At 33.0% G+C, this 26,147-nt stretch overlaps 1 protein-coding gene, 1 long non-coding RNA gene and 1 other non-coding gene across 6 annotated transcripts; 1 reads left to right on the forward strand and 2 right to left on the reverse strand.

The window, feature by feature from the left end:
- The first annotated feature begins 2,980 nt into the window (after positions 1 to 2,980).
- Positions 2,981 to 5,707, forward strand: LOC108344753 (uncharacterized). Of its 3 annotated transcripts, XR_001833573.2 has the most exons (4): positions 2,982 to 3,344; positions 3,478 to 4,547; positions 4,659 to 4,748; positions 5,312 to 5,707. It is a non-coding gene; the product is annotated as an uncharacterized LOC108344753 (transcript). The 3 variants fall into 3 exon arrangements; XR_008244919.1 differs by having other exon boundaries at positions 2,981 to 3,344; positions 4,662 to 5,707; XR_008244918.1 differs by having other exon boundaries at positions 4,659 to 5,707.
- A 788-nt stretch (positions 5,708 to 6,495) lies between these two features.
- On the reverse strand, positions 6,496 to 11,150 carry LOC108344259 (receptor-like protein EIX2). The gene is made up of 2 exons (XM_052867673.1): positions 7,730 to 11,150; positions 6,496 to 6,704 (listed from the first exon to the last, which is right to left on the reverse strand). Exon 1 carries the CDS (start codon positions 11,066 to 11,068, stop codon positions 7,775 to 7,777), a length of 3,294 nt encoding a protein of 1,097 aa, XP_052723633.1. The 5' UTR covers positions 11,069 to 11,150; the 3' UTR covers positions 6,496 to 6,704; positions 7,730 to 7,774.
- Positions 11,151 to 21,238: 10,088 nt separating this feature from the next.
- LOC128193587 (uncharacterized) lies at positions 21,239 to 24,512 on the reverse strand. Of its 2 annotated transcripts, none has more exons than XR_008244916.1 (8): positions 24,310 to 24,512; positions 24,084 to 24,173; positions 23,885 to 23,988; positions 22,687 to 23,463; positions 22,476 to 22,605; positions 22,263 to 22,360; positions 21,539 to 21,668; positions 21,239 to 21,437 (listed from the first exon to the last, which is right to left on the reverse strand). It is a non-coding gene; the product is annotated as an uncharacterized LOC128193587 (long non-coding RNA). The 2 variants fall into 2 exon arrangements; XR_008244917.1 differs by having other exon boundaries at positions 24,084 to 24,177.
- Between the last annotated feature and the right edge of the window lie 1,635 nt (positions 24,513 to 26,147).

The raw sequence follows: 26,147 nt of genomic DNA on the forward strand, positions 1-26,147 counted from the left end.
AGACACAAATCTCCAAATAAACACAAAAGGGTAGAAGTGGAATTACAAATGATGAGGTGTGCTTCGATTAGGGATCAAGTTCGACAAATTGTCACGTCATTGGTCTTAGTCCATTCAATTAAACTGAAAGGTTAGATACTTCAGTTAGGAAAGATTGATCATTCAAGCCATTAACGCGGATTACATTTAATCATCCATTTTTTTTCTCAAACCTATATCTTTATAATTTTTGAAATGAATTTCGGATTAACAATCCCTTATTACAATCCAATTACAAATAATCTTGTGATACTCATGCACTTTATCCCAATCTAATTAACATTGGTAATAATTTTGTGATACTCATGCAAAATTTTCATTATCATGGTAAGGAGAAAAAAGAAAGTAAAATTTAGTAGGAAATTTATTGTCACAGTTCTAAAATTTGAAGTGAATAGTAACACATACTTTCTGAATCTACCCCATCCCTCCATTTTTATTCACCGGAGTGAGAATAACACTAATGCAGAAAAGACTTTTAACGTTACCTTTTAAATGTCTAACTCTTAAATATTCAACTAAAAAATAACCGGTGACATTTTTCGTAAATAAAACAATTATTTAGACGTCGGTTATGGAAGGGTCCAACGTCTAAATACTCATAAAACAATTTGAATGTTTCATTCTTTTTCCTTTTCTCGTAAAGTGTTTAATTTGCTAATAGTAAAATAGATTTGAATAGTAGAATCCTCAAGTTCTTTGGACCAATTTAGTCTTCTTCGTTTCAAGTGTCTAAGATATATGCTTAATTTTTCTAACCCATAGATGGATTCAAATATAACAATAATGGTTTAAGGACTTCCTGGGCTAGTCTCATTTTCATCTTTTGAAAATGTCTAGTATGCTTATCTTTTCTAAAACTTCAAATGGATTTATATGCAACAATGAATAGTATAAGGTCTCTTTTTGGACTAGTTCAATGTTTTTCTCTTTTCGATGTGTTTCAAATTTATAAGCTATTGATAAGGAAATCAATAACTTGAGATTTTTGGACCAATCTTATTTTTATCATATAATTAATTTTTAACCAACAAAAAAAAAGAGTAAGAACAATCAACAGCTTGTTTTTTCTTAAGACAAGTTTTATTTTTCCTTTGCATTGTTGGTGCACTAATTTTCTAACTCGGTGGACCTAATTAGAGGTGTCAATTTGACCTATGATCCCGGGACTAGCCCTAACCCACTCTTGAAAAAATCCACTCTTAAAAAAGCCCCCTCTTAAGAAGCCCCTCAAATGGGGGCCAAAAAAAAGCTCCAATCCCCAATGCCCCCTCTTAAGGGGGTTAGGGTCAGGATTAAGGTGGGTTTAGCCCACTAAAATTTTTTTGAAAACTAAACTTCAACATTCTTAATAGTAACTATTAAAAGTACTAAATTTTATATTCATGTAATTGATTTCTTATTTCAAATTATTAAATAAAACTAATTAATTATAGTATAATAGAATATTTAATATTCAAAATAACCACAATTTTTAAATAATTAAAAACAATTGCAAACCACACACTTAATTTTATACAACTAAATAGTATTACAAATTTATTTTACTGAAATATTATAAAAATGCTTTATTTTGTTGTCAATTTTAATAAAATTATGTCTTATGTTGCAGATACCAACTATTAGAAAATTATATATAATTAGTAATATCAAAATAACCCCAAAGAGAGATAATAACATATTAATTTGATTTAATATTTGCACTGCTTTTACAGTTCTTAAAAAGAATCATTGTTTTGTTTCCTTGACTTTTAAAATATTACTCAATCTGCTTTTAATTATTTAAAATTAAAAATAATTCAAAAATTTATTATCTAAATTTTTTTGATCAAAAATAGTATTAATATTTTATGTGTAAATTAAACTTATGTTTTATTTTGTTTTTTTCTCTCCCATAATCTTTTCTCAAAATCACCATAAGATATATTATAAAAAGAAAGTTCATTTCTTAAAAATTTATAAAAAAATGAAAATTTTAAATAGACCTAAAGTACTAAAGAATGACAAATGTTATACTGATTCAATTCTTTAACTAACACATTAAATAATTTATTTTTAACTTTCAATTAGAACACATAACATAAATGTATGTTTATGTTTATGTTTATATTTAAGTTTATGACATTTAAAATGTAAATATTTTGAGTGAGTAGTACAACGAGATTGAATTCTATGAGCGAATACAACTTTAGTCTGCACAAGGTTTGAGTTTTTTTTATTTATTATTTTTGTTATGAACATGATTTGTTGAGTATAAAATGAAAAAGAAAATCATTTATATTTAATTTCTTTTTCAATAATTTTCTAAGAAAATCATTTATATTTTAGTCCCATGGGCTTTTTTTACGAGAGGCTTTTCGGTCCTGTGGACTTTTTTGGCCCCAACCCACGTGGGTTAGGGCCAAACCATGTAAGGAGGACCAAATTGACAGGTCTAGGCCTAATGGTAAGATTTTTCTGAAATAGTTTTAATTTTCCTCATTATGTGATTATTCGTCAGACCTGATTGTTAAAAAAAGTATACAAGTATAACCTAAAAACTAGAGAGAATATTGAGAGTTTATAATTTTAATAAGATGAAGTGTTGCAAGTAATTAAATGTTTTAAGCCTATTTATAATTATTTTCAGAAATACATTTTATTCTCTGTTTAACTTAAATGTTGTTTTCTATAAAAAAAAGTCTTTCATCTTCTATTTATGTTATTGTACATTTCATACATATATCTCTACATCATGCAAAAAATTTAAAACATCATAACCAATGAAATGAAAAGAAGGCACGAACGCTTTGATGCGAAGAGTAAGAAAAAACTTCGTGACAGAATTATTATGAAGGGTGAAATCTATCTAATAAGCTGATCGATAACCTTTTTATAATAAAAGAAAAAATTATTATGAAGTATTTTAAAAAACTTATAGTAACATAGATCAATAACATTCTCGTAATAACAGAAAAGATTAGGATGATGTATTTAGAAAATCTATAGTTATAACTAGACATTTTTTGTAATAAACTTCAAAACCTTACCACCTATGATAAAATCTCAGTCCTGGATTTATTACTCTTTCCACGTTCTCTTCATCGTTTTTACGCCTCACTTTGTAATCCTTTCTTTTCTTCAGATGACGTTCCCCCTTCGCGGCGTGTGTTGCATCGACGCTGTAGTCTACCTTGGTTCTCCTCATCGTGGTCTCCATTGACAAATACGATGTCGAGAAGCATCGTGATTCTAATGTCTATGGCGACGATGCGTTTACCAGACTCTACGCCTCCGTCGACGCTGACATCGAGGAATTGCTTCAGGTATGCCACTGAAACTCTTATGACTCAATTTGTGCCCTACCTGGAGAATTTTTCTATAGAGTCACGGAATTAGGGGTTTTTCCTAATGGTAATGGAGGAAATTCATATGTATTTCTTTTGATTGTTTGTGCAGAAAGTAGAAACAACTTCCAAGGAGAAAGGTAAGGCATCTGCTGTAGCGATCAATGCGGAGATTTGTCGTACTAACGCTCGGTTGCTAGTAGGTTCCCAAGTTCCTAAAGTTTATTTTCCTTGGTATACTGTTTGAATTTATTCTCTTCTTTTTACATTTAAACATGTACAAGAAGTTAATAGTGTTGATCTTGCTTTCATGTATAGTGTACAATTAGTGATGTTGCTTCTGCAAATAAAGCAGACGTAAGGAACTTGTTCATGGAAAAAAAGTTTCCAAGCACGTTCTTATTTATTTTTTAGGTATTTGTATTCATGATTGGGTTTTCATTTATATATATTGAATGCCCTTGTTAGTGTTTCATTTATGCTCTGTTATATATCATATTAAAGTTTATGCTCCTTGCGACCAAAATAGTCCCCTTGAAATTAGTTATGATGTGCATGTCTATATTGTTATCTTTGTATGTATATATGCTCCTTGCAGGAGGAAATCGAATCAGAACTCAGTCCTTCCATGGAGAAAGGAAGAAAAGGCTTTATTTCATTTATATTATCATTGATTATTCTTGAGTTTGGTCATTGTATTTTCAACTTTTAAAGTGAATCATCTTCATCATGATGTATTTCCCTTTTGTTTTATGTACTGCCTTATGCCTCTAGAACAAAGTAGTTGGCTACTAATACTGATATATACTATATATTTTGTGGTGGTTATATCACTACGTTCTTTCAAGTATATCACAGTAGAAAGGCACATGGACCCTCAGAATATACTCTGCTAGGCTATCGTTTGATGTGCAATTTTCTTTCCCTGTTTCATCCAGCAAATACCTTTCCCGTGTAAGAATTTTTCGGTTAAAATTGGTAAACAAATTCAAGGTTTACTTTTACTTGGACATGCTTTATTAAGGATTTGAGTGAAAGAAGACTATAAGAGTTAAGTAAGAAAAATATGATGATTAGTTTCTGATTCTGTTTACTTGAGTTTTAGCAGCACGTGGTTCTAAGAGAAAGCCCCAAAGTGTCAAGGATGAAGATCACTATATAAGTTCAATACCAAAAAATTAAGTAAGTTTCTATCTGAATTACTTAGTTCATCATACAGATATACACTATATTCATGGTGGTTATGATTCTGGAAAAAAAAAACATTGCTACTAATTTTGCTATGATTCTCAGCAGTAAAAGGCATCGAGGCTGACCTTGCAGTAAAAGCCAATGAAGACTTCGCTTCAAAAAGGCAGCAGTTCTCTTTATTATGCTATTGGGGTGATTTTATTGTAAACCATTTCTAAATCATTAGTTCAGAAGCCAAATTAAAACTTTTAGCTGATTGTGTCTGTGCTTTTGTGTTTAATTAAATTTCTATTAAGAGATTAAATTCCAACGTTTACTTCCTGTCTGAAATATTTTTTTGTCGAAGTTGATTATTGTTTTAGATCAATTATTTATTTAGTACTTCCTCTGCTCCTTAATATAACAAGCATATTTTAGAAAAAATTGATGGTCCTTTTTCTAAGGAATTTTATAGTTTACTTGGAAACAGGATATTTCCTGTCCTGGTTTGCACAATTAAATATTATGAATGTCTGTTTTTTATTGACAATTAACGAGAGGAGGCTTTTTAAAGTTATTAATAACAAAGGTAAATTTGATACACTGGTAACATTGTTTTAAAAATAAAAAAATTCAACAAAGTCAACTGAGTTAATTCTTTTTATTGGTCTGTGTGGTTCTATTAGAAGTGCCATGTACCAGAGAGTGTATTATCTGTTTCCCCGTTTTGCTTTCCGATAACTTGATTTGGGTTATACAATTGCTGTAATTTTCAGGTTTTATGTGTTTTAGCACAAGTGAAGACTGACAAAGATTTAGTTGACACATTGGTGCAACATGTTGAAAATGCTGATCGGCTTTTCCAAGAAATTCAAGATTTGCAAAAGCAAGTTGAGGATTTAGAAGATAAGCTTGATTTTCGAGGACGGGGACTGAGAACTGGAGCTTAACACCCTGCAGAGCACGAAGTAAATAGCTGAAGTTTTTTAACTGAATTGGAACGTTTAACTGAAGAAAATATTCAAGTTGATCTTGATGAGAAGGTGTCTTATTATCTGATACATTGATTTAGTTGTTGTTATAGGCTTGGGGCATTTGCCTTCTTTATCCCCTTTCTACGCATGTACACATACATTTCCATGTATGAAATGAATTTTATTTTATTTGTTCAATTGAATTTTTTCATTTTAGGTTATATTCATTCTAAATTGATTGGATTTGTTCATAATAGGGGAAAATTAATTGTAAATTGATTGGATGCCAAAAATAATCATGTATTTTTTTTTTAAAATCAAGTTTTTATGATAGGTAAAAAGTTACATGTCATAATATATTTGATATATTATGATAGGTAACAGAAGTATGTCATAAAAAACACAGACGTATTATGATGTCTAGAATTATGATGTGAAGCTACTTATCATAATAGATATTTTTATCTATTATAAAAAGCGATGTTTCCACTAAAAGGAACTCATCGATAGGATGTTTACCTTTCTTCATGGTGCGAAGCTGGATGTGTAACTGACGGGCATGAGCTTTGGTCCGAGAAGTGAGATGAGCATGTATCTTCTTCCAAACTTGAAATGAGTTGAAACCAATGATGCGAGCTGAGAAGGACGCCGATAAGGTGGAATTGAAGCCAGGAAAGGAGAAGTTGATCCTGAGTTTTCCAGGTGCTATATTCAGGATTTTCAATCCCTAAATCTTAACCTTAATTTGTTTTTTAACTTTATCTTTTGAGTACTTCCTCAATTCAGTTGAAATGATCAGTTGAAATCTTTTACTCATTGTTATAAATATACTATAACGTGATTGTTAATATTTTTTTTACTACTTAGTAAAATTTAAATTTAATTTAATTTTACGAAATTTTTTTTGTCACTTTTGAATTTAAGACCTAATTTCAACTTTACAAATATATTTTACCACAAATAAATTTCCTAATAAAAGAAATTAATCGTAAAATAAAAGTTAAAAATTACAAGCATATTTGAAGTCAAAAGATACATCATTATCAAATGAAGAAACGTGTTTCATTTGAAGAACAACCTTTTGCAACACATTATGGAAAAAGCATTTAAACCACAATTGAGAGAAGTTCTAGTAAAGAGTCCCTTGCTTCAAATTTGAGAGAGGAACACAAGAAAAATGTCAACAACTGGCCACCTGCAAAAATTAAATAAAATTGATTCATATAAATTAATAATAAAATACATGAGAGTAATTTATCATGTTTCTTTTAATAAATGATAAATTTGTTATTGTTACATAAATTTAAATTTTATTATTAAGGGTTAAATATATTTTTAGTTTCTAAATTTTAATATAAAATTGAAATATATTTTTATTTGAAACTTTAATACATTTTGACTCTCAAATTATAAAAGTAATATAGTCATTTTCATTCAATTACTTAAAATTTTTTGACATGTCAAAACATGTTTTCTAGCTAACATTGAAATAAGAATGTCAACATGTAAATAATTCAAATTCGAGCATGAAAAACATTAAGTACTTAAAAAAGTTAATCTATTGAATTAAAAAAAGATTATATCCATTCATTTTAAAATTTGAAACCAAAATATATTAAAATTTTGAATAAAAAAATTTCAATTTCAAATCAAATTTCAAGAACTAAAAACATATTGTATCTTTATTCTTCTTAATTACCATTCTTACAAATCCTATTTTGCATAATGTTCATTGCTATAAATGTTTACTGCTATCATCAGGGTCAATGATTTACTCGAGTAGTGTGCATTCAAGTTTGAAATATACATTTATTTATGAATCGAGGATGATTGGTCAATATCTATCCAGTAAAAATCAACACTGCAAGAAGATATGAAAATAACGAATTCCAAGAAGGAAGTTTTCTCAAAAGAAAAGAGAAAATAATAATATATTACGAATCTTCATTGGAAAGCTTTTTCCAACTACTTAAATTTCTTACAAAATCCTCCTGATTTTTCTTTCATCAATTTATGTTAGTAATTTGGTTTTTTACTTATAAATCAAACAACTGAATTAAACATGTTGCATGATTTCATCTGCATAACTTTCTTAAGTGAATTATAAAACAAGATTAAACTTGTTAACAGCAAAGCTTCCAGTCTTTCTTTCCTCCCATATTACATTATAATTATGGCAATAACAATGAGATAGACTAACGCATGTTCACTAAAACATACCTGCAACCCGAGCTTTGAGCCATTGGCAGAAATTTTGCATATTCATCATAGCTGTATCTCAGTTGTCAATCTGTTCAAGAACCTTAGGTAACCAATTCTCCAAGGTTTCCAAATTAGAATTGGCCCTATTAAGCCCCAAAATCCTACGAAGAATCCTACGCCCATGCTCATGTATAATGCTTCATAGAAAACAGAATCGTCTCCATCCCGTCCTGCTGCTTCTTCTGGCTTTGCTGTTGTGTGATCTCCAGGACAACTTTTGTTGAGTTGTTCACCACAAAGATCAATATTTCCTTCAAAATAAGAGGCATCAAATGTCTGCAAATGTCTTCCCAATGGAATTCTTCCAGAAAGAGAGTTGTATGACAAGTTTAATATTCCTAAGAAATCAAGTTCAGAAAGAGAAGAAGGAATTCTCCCATGCAAATGATTTCTTGACAAGTCCAGAGACTCAAGTGAACTTAAATTTCCAATCTCAGAAGGAATTTCTCCGCTCAAATTATTTCTTGATAAATTTAAAGAAACCAGCCCAACCAAACACACAACCTCTTTTGGTATTTCACCATTTAAATCATTACATGAGAGATCAATACTCATAAGACTATATTGGGGATCTCTGAACACATGTTCCACACCTTTCCACACCCACGTTATGTCAAGCTGGTAGTCAAAATATGCGAAGGGACCGTAGATTTCATCATAAGTAATATCGTACCCATATATAAGCCGTTGAGTTTGAGTTCTGTTGATGCTCTTTTCAGACATGGCTGTAAAATTATTTAAGCATGTTGGAATTGCTTTTGATAATTTATTCCTGGAGAGATTCAACAATTGAATATGCCTTAAATAACAAAGTTGAATAGGAAAATTTAATGAGAAGTGATTCCCTTGCATGTTCAAGATTCTCAATTGCTGCATACTTTCTCCAATCCATGAGGGTATTCGACCAGACAATTTATTTTCACTCACATCCAGCATAATTAAATTAGTGCAATTCTTCAAACTGGAATGCAGTTCACCTGTTAAATTATTCTTTCGTAAAACCAACGCTTCTAATTTAGCAAGTTTCCCCATGGAGATGGGAATATTCCCAGACAACTTATTCTCGCTCAAATCAAGAAATAGTAATTGGTGTAAAGATTGCCAACAATCAGGAATTTGTGCCGTTATGTGATTGTTTGATAAATCTAAAGTTGCCAAATTCGGAGCAATGATTTGGTTACACAAAAAAGAATGCAAATCAGAAATTGTATTTTGAGAGAGTAACAGCCCTGAAGCTTGTAGAAAAAATGGTGGAAGTGTTCCCTCAAATTGATTTGAATTCAGAATTATAGATGGTCCATAAGGAAGCTTTAATGGTATATCAGGAATTGCACCATTGAGATTATTGTGAGACATGTTTAACGATCCCAAATTTTGCAATTTGTTCCAAAACCATGCTGGTACAGAATCATTAAGCTCATTATCAGATATATCTAGCGACATTAAAGAATTCTGTGTCCGGAGCCAACCAGGAAAACTCGGACCTAGCTTGCAAGATGCTAATCCCAAACTTGTTGCTTGAAAAGGAGGAACCCAACTAGAGGCAAATCTTAGAGACAATGTGTTGTGTGATAAGGATAAATCTTTTAATTTGGAAAAATTACAAAGAAGAGATTCAGTGACATCACCCTCTAAAGAATTCCTATCCAAGTATAAATACTCCAACTCAGATAATAATATGATGCTTTTTGGTATCTTTCCTGTAATTTGGTTATATGATAAATCCAAATTTTGAAATACGTGTCTATTGCACCATGAAGAATTTTGAAAGAAATGAGAAATTTCCCCATTCAACTTGTTATTTGAAAGGTCTAAGGTCCGCAGTCTGCACATGTTTCCAAAGAAAGATGGAATCTTTCCTTGTAGTCTGTTCCTGTAGGCATTGAATTGTTCAAGAGAGTTCATTACTTCTCCAAATCCATCTGGAATGGGACCTTCTAGCAGGTTTCCATAAAGTAAAAGGGTTTGAAGATTCGTGGTGTAATTCAGAAGCCAGTAAAACACAGTAGATGATTTCAATAGATTTGAGGAAAGATCAAGTATGACAAGAGAAGATGAAGAATTAATTGTGGAAGCAGAGGAAATAGGAAAACTTTGATCTGTAAGACTACAGTTACACAGATTAAGCTCCTGTAGATGGGAGCCAAAATTAAAATTGCCTTGAAATACTGATGATGTTAGATTATTAAAGGAGAGATCAAGTATATTAAGAGATGGAAAATTTGGGAAAAGAAAAGATGACAATCCAATGTCATTTTCGCTAAGATAAAGCTCTTGTAGATGAAGGCTAAAATTGAATAACAGTTGAAATGTTGAGGAAGTTAGCACATTAGAAGACAAATCAAGGACAGTAAGAGAAGTTGAAAAGTTGAAGTGAGAACGAAACAAAGATTGGATATTAGTATCTGAAAGAGAACAATCAAAAAGCCTCAACTCTACTAAGTTTGGAATGAGCTCACTGATAGCTTGTAGCCACTGGCGCGAGGAGTTGAGATTATGCAATGAGCTCAAGTGAAGACTTGTTAAAGAATGGAGATTAGATAACCACTGTGAATCCTCGGCTTCTATATAAAAATCACCACCTAGCCGAAGAGTTTGTAAGAGAGGAAGATTCCCATTCCGAAAAGGGATAGCTCCAGAAAGAGTGTTACTTGCAAGATTAAGATATTGCAGCCGGTTGAGATTCCCAAGTTGAAATGGGATTTCTCCTGATAGAGAATTTCCTCCAAGATCAAGATATTGTAACTGTCTAAGATTCCCAATCTGAAAAGGAACTGGTCCAAGAAGATTATTTCTTCCAAGGTCTAGATACCTTAGTAGTGAAAGATTTCCAAGTTGGAAAGGAATTATCCCACTAAATTCAGAAATTGAGAAGTTGAGATATTGTAAGTTGGTGAAAGAGCCAATGGCTTGTGGGATGTGAGTCCACATAAAATCATTATTGCTGAGATCTAGATGTTGAATGTATTGCAAGGGAATCAATGAAGTGAGATTGATTGCACCTGTTAAATATAGTGTATCCAGACCACGAAGATCAAGTAGAATGACCTGACCAGTTTGATGGTTGCATTGAATGCCTTCCCAATTGCAGCAATCTGTATTATTTTGATGATCAGTCCATGTAGACAGTCTGCCATAGTGATTAATGAGGCTTTGTTTGAAGTTGAGGAGTGCTTGTCTCTCATTCTCTCTGCAGTTGCTTTCACCACTTTTACGTGATTCCTTGAATCCAACTGAAAATCCAAAGGAATACAATAAAAGCAGATGAAATAATGTTACAACGTAAGGACTTATCATAATTTTGCTGATAATCTAAACTAAGAGAAGAGTGACGAAATAAGAAAATTTTGATTCAAGTTTTCTCTCAGTTCTGAAATTTAGGAAGCTGGATCGCATTATATAGTGACAATAGAAAACGAGTAATATACGTTTCTTGATGATGATATATCTTTTTGTAATAAAATATGTTTGTAGGAAAGAAAAAAAAAATATTGACAACCGTGTTATATTATATTTGTAAATATTTTGAATAAAATATTTCAAAGGAATCAATTTGAAAGAATAATTGTTCTTGTATGAAATTGATCTGTCCCACAAGTATGGCATTATTTCGTCAAGTCTGATATAATAAATCATGGGGAGCGATACTTGAAAGTACACCGATATTCATGTGAATGATAAGGAATATATAACTTTAATGACGATAGTAAAATTAAAATAACCTTTACCTGAAACTGAGTCACTTTTTGTATACTTAGTTCTCGTTAATTATCTTTAGGAATACCTTTTAGGAATGTTTAAAACCTTTTATAAATCTTTCAAGAAGTTTAAGTCTGACTTCTTTAAAGTAACAATAATGCCGATAGGAACTAGGTATTTTTATTTTGATGATGGAGGCTTAAATTTTCGATAATCATAAAATTTCATTTTTTGTGAGTAAATTAAATTATCTAATGAAAGTCCGTAATTATATATTATACTATTGCTTTATTAGGAAGACAATTGAAGGGTTATCTTACATATCTGAATTATATTTTATTGTCTAATACTGAGGTATGTTTGTAATTGTTGCTCCTGGTTTGTGATAGCAACTTTCGGCTACAGAGTTGCCAGTGGTAAATTGCAACTCTGAAAATGCTAGTATTATATGTTTTAAAAAGTATACTAAAACGAAAATCTAATTTCCTTAATTCAGATTCTGAGCCAAACCAAAAAAAAAACAAACTTTTCTTTGAGTAATGTATTTTTGATGGAAAACTTATGTCTGTAGCTGAAATGACGTTGGGATGTGATGATATATAGTGTCTGAGCTTAATCCTCCAATAGGGAATTTGCCCCATTTTAATTTTTCACTTGTTAGATGTATCAAATAGATAATATTGGAAACAAAATGAAAGTTTTGGATGTTAATATTCAATAGTAAAATAGATTATGGACGCGTTTTCAAACTAGATATTTTCTTTCTTTTTTAAGATATAAAAGTTTCTTAAATAATTACAGCATATTACACTTGTAATCCCTGAAAGGATAGAGGACTTCTTAAAACATGTGGATGAGTGAGTTTGCATCAGTTTACGTCTTTTTAGTAAAACTTAATCCTTTATTCAAAAAATGGCTTTAAAAATGTTAGGCTATGGATGAAATATAAATGAATGAAAAATTTCTATATGAATTTATATAAAGAATGTCAAATCAAAATATTAATATATTCATAATAGATATATATGTTTGGGGATTAAATGTTCACAGTTTTCTAACTTATAAAATGGATTCGATTAGGACAACCAATACCTTAAGGTAATTGGACCAGTTTCATTTTCTTCTTTGTTTTCTAACATGCTTAATTTTCTAAAGCATAAAATGGAATACAATGGTCAATAGTCAATAGTCAATAGTCAATAGCTTATAAAGTCTTTATGGACCACTAACATCTGTAGTTTTCTAACCCATAAATTGTCTAGCATACTTAACTTTCCTAACTCATAAAATATTCTGATAGAACAATTGACAGCGTAAGAGTTTTAGATAGACTAGCTACATTTTTCCTCTTTTAAGTATGTGCTAAAATTTCTAACTTATAAAATGGATTCGATTAGGGAAATTAATGAATTGATATTTTCGGACTAATTTCATTTCTCTTTTTCAACCATCATGTACGATAAATAGGTTGTTGCTTTCTTAGGAATATTTTGATTTTTCCTTCTGTGTTATTTGTTAACTGATTTTCTATTTCAGAGTGTAACATCCTCAAATATATATAACAACTTATATAATAAAGACGTCATCATTCCAATAAAAAGAATAGTCAGAGTATAATAGTAGTTCCGTAGTTGACATTACAGTCATCCACTTAAAGAATGAAACTTAAAACTTTAACAGTTTAGAGTATTTAAAAATAACACCAACTTAAATTTAGAAATCCTAAAAAGACTATACTGCAACATCAGCATCTTCCAACTATTGCTCCAAGGGAACCTCCTCGACAACATCTGTTCCCATCCAAGTGGATGATCATCGCAAAGGAAAAACATACACAAGCAACACACAACACAGAAGCAAGGGTGAGCTAGATAAACAAGCAATAAACATATAGTACAATCAATCGATGCCATCATGCTTAGTTACATATAAAAGAACAATTAAAGCATACCCTTTAAACATTGACTCAAACACTCAACACAACTCATCCGGATTGGTATAACTGTTGAATTATTGGTCGTCTTTGCACTTGCATAGTTCAGCTGGCCCTCCCTAACACTATGCAAGGTAAATCCCTCAATCTGTCTATGTCTAAACTCTAAGACTATAGACGAGGACCTCCCTCTACTCTCACCACTCACATTGTTCTTCTCTATTTGAGCATGAACAGTGCTTTCAGTGTAGGGATAGACATACCAGTTCAAAGCTCCATACAGTTATACAAAACAACAACAAACCCCCACAACCACTTCCAATCATCTCACCCTGAGATGTCCAATTCATACTCAAATACATCATTATAGTTCACAACCATGTTCTTCCAAACCACCCAAGCCTCATACATAAACGTACATGACAATCTATTAAGCAAACAACATTAATCAATCCAATACACATTACCCGACAATAACAGTCCCAAGAGAACCACTAAACAACACAAAACTCCGTAAATCATACTTAGACAAAGAAAATGGCTTTGAAACCATCATCAACAGTTCCAAACAGGTTCAAAAACCTCCCAAAACGACCTAAGGAACGTCCAAAACGGACATCTGGAACCCCAAAAACTATCAAAAACAAAGACAACAACATGCTGGTACGCCCAGGGGCGCTCGGAGCGAACCGCCTCGCATCCAGGGGCGCTTGGGGCAAACCAGAGGTCGCCCAGCCCCATACCAGTTGACAACAACCATGAAATTTGACTTTTGATGCACTTGGAACCTGTTTTAATGACTAAAAGGGTTCTTTACACATTTGTATTGATGGAAAATCACGTTTATAAGTTAAAACAAACATCCATTTGATCACTAGATCCAAGACTAGGTGTATCAAACCACTTTTGACACTTTAAAAATCCAAATTCACTTATACAAGTTGCCCAATTTCATTTCTATCCTTTAAAACCCTCAATTCTTCCAACTATCAATAATAACACAATTTTATATCAACAACATACCAGCTCAGAATTTAACATACAGACAAATCATACAACAAATTTTTAACAAGACACTAGCTCTCGTTACCTTGGTGGTTATAAGCACAACACTTTAGAAGAAGCCCCAAAACAGTAACCCTCGCTATAGAACACGAAACCGATCGGTTAAGTCGAAGCTCTCGACTCCGGGAACGCATAATCACCACCTAAATGACAATACACCGGTTCAATTTCTAGATTTGGTAGAGAGAAGGCAGAGAAAGTTAGGGTTGAAGTTTTAGAGAGAGGATGTGGCTTTGAAGAAAATGTGCAAAGTTTGGTAAAGTTGATATGGTTTATACATTAATAAAATAAAGAAAAAGCCTCCCCCTTAATTTAAATTCTTTTCTTTCTTATTTACTATAATTACAAGTCCTTACATTCTCCCCAACACAAAAATTTTTGTCCTCAAAAATTGCGCTTATCAGAGAACAAGTGGGGTAAGTTTCTCTCATCTCGTCCTCTAACTCCCAGGTAGAGTCGCTCGTTCTACTGTTCCAGATAACTTTGACTAGTCTAACAATCTTCCCTCTAAGCTGTTTGGTCTGGCTCTCCTCAATCCTTACTGGTTGCACTTCAATTGACAAATCCTCTCTAACGTGCACATCCTCAACTTCAAGCACATGAGAAGGATTGGACACGTATTTTCTCAGCTGAGATACATGGAACACCAGATGCAAGTTTGCTAACTGGGGTGGCATGACTATCTCATAAGCTACTGGCCCTATACGTCGTAGGATCTAATAGTAGGAGTTACTCGGAGAAAAACGTGATCCCCAACTGCAAATTCTAACGGCCAGCGCCTCTGGTCTGCAGAAGATTTCTGCCTGCTCCGAGAGGCTCTCAATCTCTCCTAGACGAGCTTCATTTTGTCAAAAATCTGTTGAATCAACTCTGGCCACAATAAACACTTTTTCTCCCTCCTGAAACCAACATAGAGGTGTCCTACAATGTCTCCCATACAATGCCTCAAATCATGCCATACTAGTGCTATCCTGATAACTGTTGTTATAGGTGATCTCTACTAGCGCTAACACTTCATCCCAGGCTCCCAAGTGATCCAAGACACATGTTCTAAGTAAGTCTTCCAATGTCTAGATCGTCCTCTCAGACTGTCCATCCGTCTAGGGATGATAAGTCGAGCTCATCTGTAGTCTGCTTCTTATCTCACTTTGAAGGGTTTGCCAAAACCTGGATGTGAACCTCGGGTCTCTATCTGATACAATACTTGAAGGCACCCCATGTAACCTCACTATCTCCTTAACATACAGTTGCGCCAACTTCGTCATAGACATTCTCAGGTTGATTGCCAAGAAATGAGCGCTCTTGGTCAACCGGTCTACAATCACCTATATAGCATCATGACTTCGCACCATGCAGGGTAAATGGGTGACGAAATCCATGGATATGTTATCCCATTTCCAATCCAGGATATCCAAGGTTGCAGTAAACCTCTAGGTCTTTGATGCTCTATCTTCGCCTTCTAACAAGTTAAGCAAGAAGCGAAAAATTGGGCTACATCCCTCTTCATTTCAGACCACCAAAAAGACTTCAGATTACTTTACTGATTTACACTCTCGAGTAGTATAATTTAAAATTCTGCTCCGTTGCAACAACAAAACAAAGTGAACACTCCACCTTCACTCATTCAACTTGTCAGCCTGAACCATAAGCAATTCTTGATCCACTAGCCTGCACTCATACTTAGATTTGTAACCTCTTCGACTTGAGATTACTAACTTGATTAGTATCAAGCCAACTGATGATACATCTCAAACTAGGATTGTCCAAACTGGGTTTTCTCAACCATTTTGAGAAACCCACTAGTTATAGTATTTCAACTATACTAACGAAATTGCTTTATAGCTTAACTATAGATCCCCAATCTTCATATTCTTCAACCCATTCTTACTTAATTCTTATCAACCAAGAACCTGAATCTTTTCTCTGTTCAAACTGACAGTTGACATTTCCTTACGTGTAGATTGCCACTATAACTCAAAACCCTAGCTCAAATTATCTCCTTCGCCAACTGACTCACTCTTCGTGTTACAAATCTATTAATAGTTCCTCACTTTAAAGTTGATCCTGTAGCTTGAAACCGTAGGCTCACTCATCTTATCTGCCTGATACTTGTTTCTTCCATACCTAAACTCATTTCTAACTCTTGAAGATTACCAAACCCTCCCAACTCATTCTCATATAACAACACCAATATTGTTTCAAAGAACTTGTCCCTCACAAACCACCAATCCACAATTATAAAAGCTCTTCATGCATGCCTATTACTAACAATAACATGCTCACCATCATTCGCTGCGCTACTCTGATCCTCAAACTCACTTACTCACTAGTTGACTCAAAGGACACTTCCTTTATGATTGTTGTAACCAGAAAATGCTCACCCTTGAAGAACCTTCTTCAAAACTTCTATGACCTGGCAAAAACCTTGAGAAATCTTCTCTTCCACGATAACCTTGTCATTCCATTTCCCCAACATTATTTCTACTCCTCGGACACGTACATGCTTGAACCTACTCCTGATTGCTAAGATTTATACTAGACTGTTCCAACCTGCCCTCTATTTCTCTTTTGAGATTCTCCAACCTTGTAGTTCTTCCCATGTTTGAACTGAGTCCAAACTATCACTGTTTTACCAAATTCATCACCCACCTCTTGTACACCTTACACTTAACAGGAACTATCCCATTAGGAACCATTAACATCGGATAATAGCAAACTCCACCACTCTAATGTGGAAATTCTAGTACTTGCTTCAGAACACCAACCAAGAACTCATACTTCTCTTCTCCACTTAAAATCGTTAAACTCTTTTTGACTTTACAATCCCTAGTCTGCACATTTTTAACTTGATCCACTTCTGATATATAATCGTCTGTTCTCCTTAAACTCAACACTTCTTCTTAAAACCATAACCACCCAAAATCGAATTGAAACAATCAAACCTCCCTTATGATCACACCCCAAGTCTATGAAAGAACAACCCCATCTCTTCTTTCCTTACAATTATCAAACATCTTAGCCTATGCTCAAACCTTTCTTCTGTGTGAAATACTAATCTTTAAACATCCAACTAAACTTGACTCTGAATCATCCACTTGCTAAGAAAACTTGACCATCTCCTTCCAATTCACTTAACTTAAGATCTTTACAATACTTCATTCTTCTTCAAAGACCTTATGTTCTCTCAACTTGAAAATTATGTCTTCTAATAATTTCTCCTTAACTCTACTCTATGCCTTATCTGACTGCTTCTCAAAATCTTCTTTTTCTACTTCCTTTCTTGATACTTATTCCCCTTAGTCCACTTTAGAATTTCCTATTCCTTTCTTAACTTAAAATTTAGGCCATCCACCACTTTCTTATTCAGATTCCAACCATCACTAATACATCGATCCATGTTACCAATCTCACACAATGTCACTCTGTTTCTCACCAACACTTCCCTTTCTTCTGACTTCTGACGTTATTGATATACTAAACCAAATTGATTTCTCAAACCTTGCTACATCCATGCTTATCCAAAGCTTCTCTTAATCTAGCCTTTGAACTCAACCCCTTCTTGTGAAACGTACGATATATGACCTTCTAACTTTGTTCTTGAAAACTTCTTCACCCAAAACATTACTTCTAAACTCCAATATCTTCACTCTTCCTTTGAACCCTAAATTTTTAGTCTTCTAACTCCTTATCTTCGAGGCAAGAATTTGTCTCAAAGGCTTAAACCAATTCTAATAAAGGTATACAACTCAAGTTTTCCTTGAATCTGCATTCCTCTACTGCTATAGAGCACATTACACCACCACAAAGGCAAGAACAAGATAGGAATTACTACAGGAAACAACACTGAAACTCTGACTCTTTCTTACCTCAAACCTTCAGAATTAAGAAAGGAAAATTATCTATGGTAAAAGTCATGAGTGTGCACCCTCATTACTCTTATCAAGACGTTTTTTGTTCTCAAAACTTCTAGTTAGATACACACTCTACTATATAGACTTGGAGGAAATGGTAAATCATATCATTTAGACTCAATTCTTCACAGAGAAGGCAAGACAAGCCCTCAACTCACAGGTCATCCTAAGGACAAACTGCTATGATACCATAAATGTAACATCCTCAAATATATATAACAACTTATATAATAAAGACGTCATCATTCCAATAAAGACAACAGTCAGAGTAGAATAGTAGTTCCGTAGTTGACATTACAATCATCCACATAAAGAATGGAACTTAAAACTTTAACAATTTAGAATATTTCAAAATAACACCAACTTACATTTAGAAATCCTAAAAAGACTATACTGCAGCATCAACATCTTCCAACTCTTGCTCCAAGGAACCTCCTCGACAACATCTGCTCCCATCCAAGTGGATGATCATAGCAAAGGAAAAACATACACAAGCAGCACACAACACATAAGTAAGGGTGAGCTAGATAAACAAGCAATAAACATATAGTACAATCAATCGATATCATCATGCTTAGTTACATATAAAAGAACAATTAAAGCATACCCTTTAAACCATGACTCAAACACTCAACACAACTCATACGGATTGGTATAACTGTCGAACTATTGGTCGTCTTTGCACTTGCATAGTTCAGTTGGCCCTCCCCAACACTATGCAAGGTAAATCCCCCAATCTGTCTATGTCTAAACTCTAAGACTATAGACGAGGATAAAAGAACAATTAAAGCATACCCTTTAAACCATGAGTCAAACACTCAACACAACTCATCCGGATTGGTATAGCTGTCGACCTATTGGTCGTCTTTGCACTTGCATAGTTCAGCTGACCCTATCCAACACTATGCAAGGTAAATCTCCCAATCTGTCTATGTCTAAACTCTAAGACTATAGACGAGGACCTTCCTCTACTCTCACCACTCACACTGTTCTTCTCTATTTGAGCCTGAACAGTGCTTTGAGTGTAGGGATAGACATACCAGTTCAAAGCTCCATACAGTTATACCGAACAACAACAAACCCCCACAACCACTTCCAATCATCTCACCCTGAGATGTCCAATTCATACTCAAATACATCATTATAGTTCACAACCATGTTCTTTCTAACCACCCAAGCCTCATACATAAATGTACATAAGATGTCCATTTGATACTCAAATACATCATTATAGTTCACAACCATGTTCTTTCCAACCACCTAAGCCTTATACATTTTCTTTTCAATTATATTATTCTTTTATTGTTTGTTGTGTTTACTTGTGCTAGGTTGAAAAAGTAGCTATATTTGTTCGTTTTGGATTTGTATATAATATTGATATGCCGTAACTTATAATTACTGTCATAATTTTACTGTAAGGTAGGAGGAGAAAAAGAATGAATGTTGTTTGTTAAAAATTATTGCCATAATTTATTGTAAATAAAAAAGGAATAAAAATAAAAAATAAAAAATAAAAACAATCATAATTATTAATAAGAATGAACGTTTATTGTTAAAAGCTTGTTTTATATTTTCCCTACAGTAGTACAAAAATGGTTTTTTATACCTATTAAAAAAGGCTTTTTATACCTATTTTGGAGTAGGTATAGAAGCAAGGGGTATAGAAAGTTTACAATTTTTTATACCTACTATTAAATTGGTGTAGAAAGTTTTACTTTTTATACCTGTGTTGTGCATAATAGGTATAAAAGTCTTATATTTAGTTAGAGAAAATGTTTCTTTTTATAGCTACTGGTGCTATAATAGGTGTAAAAAACAAAACTTTTTATACCTGCTGTGGCTTTGACTGGTGTAAAAAGTGATGTTTTTTTTTAAATATTTTATTTGTATGTACTACTATCCATATCCAGACCTGCATAAGATTCAATCACAGAATACAGTTTAAATAATCAATAACAAGTAAAATAATCAATATTGTTTTCATTAACACATCAAAATGTAATATTTACTTAACAAAGTTCCTAACTATATTTACCTAACATAGTTTCTTAACATATTACACATAAAATAGTTCCTAAACTCAAAATGTAATATTGAAACATCCAATCATTTACAAATGGTTAAAAAAGATGTAGCCCACTGCTCCCGAACATTCTTTTTGACATGTTGTTCCATTGGAGACGAGTCATCAAATATCTACACAATGAATAGTTTGAGTAAAGTTATAATATTAATGGCTTAAAATCTTAGTTATAAAATGTTCACGTTACCAATTTCCATGAGTCAACGACATTTGCAGATATAATTTTCTGCATGTGCCTCATGACATAATATCCGCACTCAAAGCTTCCCGGTTGACGTGAGCACTACAAGTTAAATTATGATTCTCAAATGGAAACAAGTTGAACTACTCCAAACAAGTACAAAGAGTCTTTAGCTAATCAAATTAGAGTCATTCTAAGTAATTGTTCCAGGTGATTGATTGACTCAAATCTGAAACATGCATTTTTTTCTTTTTGTGTTAAGATGAAACAATATTAAATACTCTAAGTATGTTCTTTAAATACATTTAACTCAAGGTAAAAAAAATACTTTTTCCATTAATAAAAAATATTATTATTCATTCATATCCATAATAGTCGGTTTTACAAAACAATTAAACGAATTATTAATTTTAATCTGTAATGTAATTTTAAAGGAGTTATTCCTTGTATATCTACTTTTAGTTTTTTATATTTCAGCATCGCAATTAAAATTTTCTTCCTTCCTATTATTTACATGAAGGATAAAATTATAAAGATCATATTATTTTGAAACTAAAAGAAATTTACAAAACAGATATTCAAGCATCTTCTACCTGCAACAATAAATAAAGATTACACTGTGACGTCAATTAGTTAACTTGTATCCACAATCCTTGCAAGTTTGTTTTTCTAAAATATTGTATAAATAATAATAATAATAATAATAATAATAATAAATAAGAATAATGATAACTCACCATGTGACCACACCCGAAGGCCAAGTCTCTTGGATTGGTCAAACAAACAGGACAAACCTGTAGAACAGAAGATAGAACACCAAATCAATCGTAAAGAACTTCAAAGTTGATAGAACTTCAATTGTAATGTTTATGTATTTAAGGTTATTAAAACATACTAATTGGTTGTTGTCATCAATGGAGGAAGGTGGTGTAGTGGTGGGAAGACGAGCTAATGATGGTGCAAGCCTAGAATATGGTAGAGGAGGAGCTTTTGGAACTATTCTCTTTGCTCTTCCTGTCACACGTCTATTTTCCAAAACCACAAAAAATAATCAAACATAACATATTCAAACAAAAACTATATATTCGTAAAATAAGGTAATATGATACAACAAAGGGAAATTCTGCTTTAATAATTAAACCATTAATTAATTTGAATTATTTGAAAAGAATTAAAGGAATCTTTTATTTTAAAAGTTTATGATTATATTTCTAAATTAATTTTAACTAAACTGGAGAAATCAGAAATTTAATTAAATTTGAGAACTTTTTATCTAAACTCTTATATTGTAAACTATAAAAGATGACAAAGAGGAAGTTTTAAGAAGGCCTGGACTTCAATATTACTATGATGTTTAGTTTTACACTTTCTTTTAAAATAAAAAGATCTTTTGAACATTATAATTGAAGACCGTAGCAGAGAAAAGAAAGTGTACCCAAAATATAATATACATCTCTAATCCTCGCTTTATTTATTAATTATTAAAATAGATCTCAATAATTATAAATAACATAAGTTATATTTTACTTTTTCTTCTTCTTCTAATTATTGGGTCTGGCATAAGCAGGAAGGAAAGTTATATCGACAAAATAAAGAAGAGCAAAATGAGGTATGCTTACCTCCATGGCAATTCATTGAATTTGGTCATATGACACAAGAACAACTCTCTTCAGTGAGGAAGGCAATGCAGATACTAGATTCTTCACTCCAACCCAATCTTCAATTTAAAAACTTAGTCAAAATTAAAATAAAAATATCCATAAGTGCATGAAGAGTAGATGAAGATTATGTTTTAGGCAACTTTCAGTAAAAGGCATCAGTATTATGCTTACATTTTCCACTCTTGAATCTTCAGATAACTAATCTTCTATTGCATTCTAGTTATGACATCAAATGCTGCAGTAAATCAATGCTTTAAGGAAATGCTATTGTTCCTGTGCAGCAAATCACGTGTGTGACACCCTAAAAATAAAGTAAATAAAAATAAGAAAAGCAAAAGAAACAAAGTTAGTGCCAACAGATGCATATATATGACATACTAACCTGGTGATGAAGATTTTCAATCTTGTCTACCAGAAAGTTAGTGCCAAGAAGTTTTCCTAGAGTTTCTGTGCTTGGTCGAATTGAGATGAGAATGATCTTTGAAAAAGATATAACCACCTACAGATGAAGAAACAAAGTAATCAGTATACAAGATTATTTACTTCAGGATCAGCAGACAATCCAGTAGTGTCCCATCCATAGTCCCCTGGGAATTCTCCAGTCAAATAAGAGGGAGTCTGAGCCGAAAAGGGTCCCAAGTATTTCACTCTGTCTGGACACCATACCGCAATTCATTTCCCTGCTCACTCATCAACACAGATAACACTACATATAAGTCATACAACACAACCCAAAAAAACTAAAACCATTGAAGCATGGATCCAGCAGAAAACAAAATCTGATTGCATACAAGCTACTGCCCTCACGTCCATCAGAATTTCTTTCCTAAGTTAGTTTCCCAAACCAGAATAAGAAGCTATCAATACTACAATCAGATTTCAAATCAGATTAAAGAGTTATAATTAGTCCATTACTGTAAAAAGGATTGAATGAAAAAGGACATGTTTACCTATTAAAGAGTTCTGCATTGATGTATTGAAAAATTTGATTAAATAGCTTTTGAACTAGAACAGTAGGGACCTTGGGCAAAACATAAAATCAGTTTGCTCTATAACATTAAAAAGGACTTGGAAAGAAACCAAAGCAATTGCTGACAGCTCTGCAAATATTGCACATATAATTATTGGGTGGAAGACCTTTTTCAAGCTTGATGGCAATCTGAAAACAAAGGGATAAGAAAAGGCATAATTATAGTTAGTTCTAATAAAATGTAAATACAATGTTGCATGACAATATAACATTTTTGCTCCATCTAAATGAGCCATCAAAGCAATCAGCCATAGAGGTTGCTAATGCCGTGAAGAATCAAGCCAAAGAACTTGAGTAGGCATTATCTTTCTATAATAGGTACCAATAGTATAATTAAGGATAAGCTGACACAATTTCTCTTTCTATATAAATGCATTTATACACGTAACGTATAATGTATGATTCAATTTTTTTTATCTTCTTATCTGATTCTTTTGCAGAAATGTAACAAGAATGAGGCAGAGATAGTGACTCTAAATATCCAAGGACTAAATTGAATGTTGAGTACTGTATGAGTTGCTAGGGTGATATATATATCATGCAAAGATACCCTTGTCTCCAAGTTTGCGAGGAGGTTGCTGCTGGAAGCAAATCACAACTGTAGACAAATTGTCTCCACTATTTCTCTTTAAAGCCTTATCAACCAAGTCCTTACTGCACAAGGTTCGGTCATTATGGTTCTGGAGCATATGTCAAGCGAAATCCACTGCAATTTGCCTCCTATATCTAGTAATATAATCAACACTTACCGCAAATGCTATCTGAAAATATGCTTCAGGAAATGAAGATGAGCCACGGTGCTCATCAAGTTGGAAGCGCAAATTTTTGGCATCCACCACCTAGCTGAGAAGAAACTCGATCAAAAAGAGGCCATGCTTCACAAGCCATGATTTTATATACCAAGGAAATAATAACATCTATCATTATATAAGTGGAACCCTAATCACCCAAACATAACAAAAGAGAGGAATTAACCTTCTAGAGGAGGCGCGGTCCAAGAACACAAGGGTTTTGACGAGCAGATCGGAAAAGAGTCGCGGATTGGCGGTTTTGAACTCTGCCATCAGTGCCATCAATGCGAAGGAGCTTGCGGAGGAGGAGAAGACGCCAGAGAGAACTAAGAGAAGAGAAGATGTGAAGCAAAGATGAAGAAATGCAAAACCGAAGAGGAAAAAAGAAGATGCGCGCAGTGAATTGTGAATAGAAGGGGTGGCTAGAATATTAAATATTCCACACCGGTTCTAAGTAAAATAGGTGTAAAAATTATTTTTTACACTCGTTATGAGAATATGCGGTGTAAAATTATTTATTATTATTACAATTTTGCCATTATATTATTTTTTATACCTATTTTTAGAGTAATTGGTGTAAAATAGTTCTTTTTATTTACTATTTTGCCACTATATTATTTTTTATACCTGATAAATTTGAATAGGTATAAATAGACGCTATAAAAAGTCTATTTTGCACTAGTGCTATGAGAAAATTTACTTCATGTAAATAGCAACATATATTTTACATTCATTATTTATTTCTTTATGAAATCTTGATTCTTTACTAGACAATGACTTGTTCCGCATGGTTCGTCCTAGCAGTACTGGGTGTCACACTAGCCTCTCGCAGTACGGTGTGGTTCGAGGACGAACCAAGCGGAAGCTGGTGGGCATGTGACACCAGGGCCCTGACGAGGGCGGGGATTGATCGCTGGTGCAAGAGGCACGAAGTGCAAGGGGCACAAACAATGAGCGGCTCTTGGCAGGCTTCTAGTGGAAGGGACCCATGGATGAATCAAACATACATCGGAATGAGAGGGATCTAGAAACTGTATAGGTATGAGACTATAGAGTTGAAGGATAGCTTAAAGGGATTGATTTGGCTACTCATATCACCAAAATGCATATGCTTTTCGGTAGCCTAACCCATTAGAACTCCATGGTTAAGCATGCTTAGCCTGGAGTAATTTAGGAATGGGTGACCTTCTGGGAAGTTTTCTCAGAAAGTGTGCGAGTGAAGACAAAGCACATTGGAAAGCCTCGTGTTGATGTGTGGGGGCAATCAATGACAATGGTATGAAGGTTTCAAAATTTTCTATAAATAGGAGGAGGTTGACAAAATTTTCTATAAATAGGAGGAGGGTGACAATGGCGTGGCATAACATTGTATTGTTGTCCAGTGGAATCAGTTGAACATTTTGCATTGGAGTAGGTTGAGGTTGTTCAAGGAGGAGTACGACAAAACAAAGAAATTGTTGGAGCTTTTAGTAGTAAAGTCAAGGGAAATGACAATGGTTATTTTTGCAGGCAACAGTTCCGCAATCGAGGTATATACTAGCGAGGTAAAATGTCTAAGCCTTTTTGTCTCGGTTCTAAACCGAGGCAAAAAGGTGTATGCTTTTGCCTTAGTTCATATACAACTGAGGCAATAAAGGGTGTTCCTTTTTTACTCTTTTTTTTTTCGCTAGACTTTTGGCCTTAGTTGTTGGTGAACCGAGATAGTAGAGGGGTCTTGCCTCCGTTTGTAGTTGAACCGAGGTAGTAGATGGATTTATTTATTTTATTTTTCCTCAACCTTTCTGCAATAGAGGCTACAACAAAGGGGGTTTAAGACCTAATTAATCACATAAATTATAACATTTTTGTATTTAAACAGATCATTAAAAGAATTTATTATTAATACTCACTTAGACAAAAGAAATGATTGGTTTGACAAGAATTTATTATTATGAGCCACTTAACAATGTCTTCTTTAAGTTTTTTCTTAGTTTTTAATAAATAGAGATAAGATATTCTTCTAACAGAGATTATTTCCTAATA

This window comes from Vigna angularis, chromosome 8 (assembly GCF_016808095.1).
Source record: "Vigna angularis cultivar LongXiaoDou No.4 chromosome 8, ASM1680809v1, whole genome shotgun sequence".
NCBI classification, from domain to species: Eukaryota; Viridiplantae; Streptophyta; class Magnoliopsida; order Fabales; family Fabaceae; genus Vigna; species Vigna angularis.

Excerpts from the sequence above, each read along its gene's own strand:
- LOC108344259 (XM_052867673.1), bottom strand. The coding sequence starts at position 11,068 with ATGATAAGTCCTTACGTTGTAACATTATTTCATCTGCTTTTATTGTAT.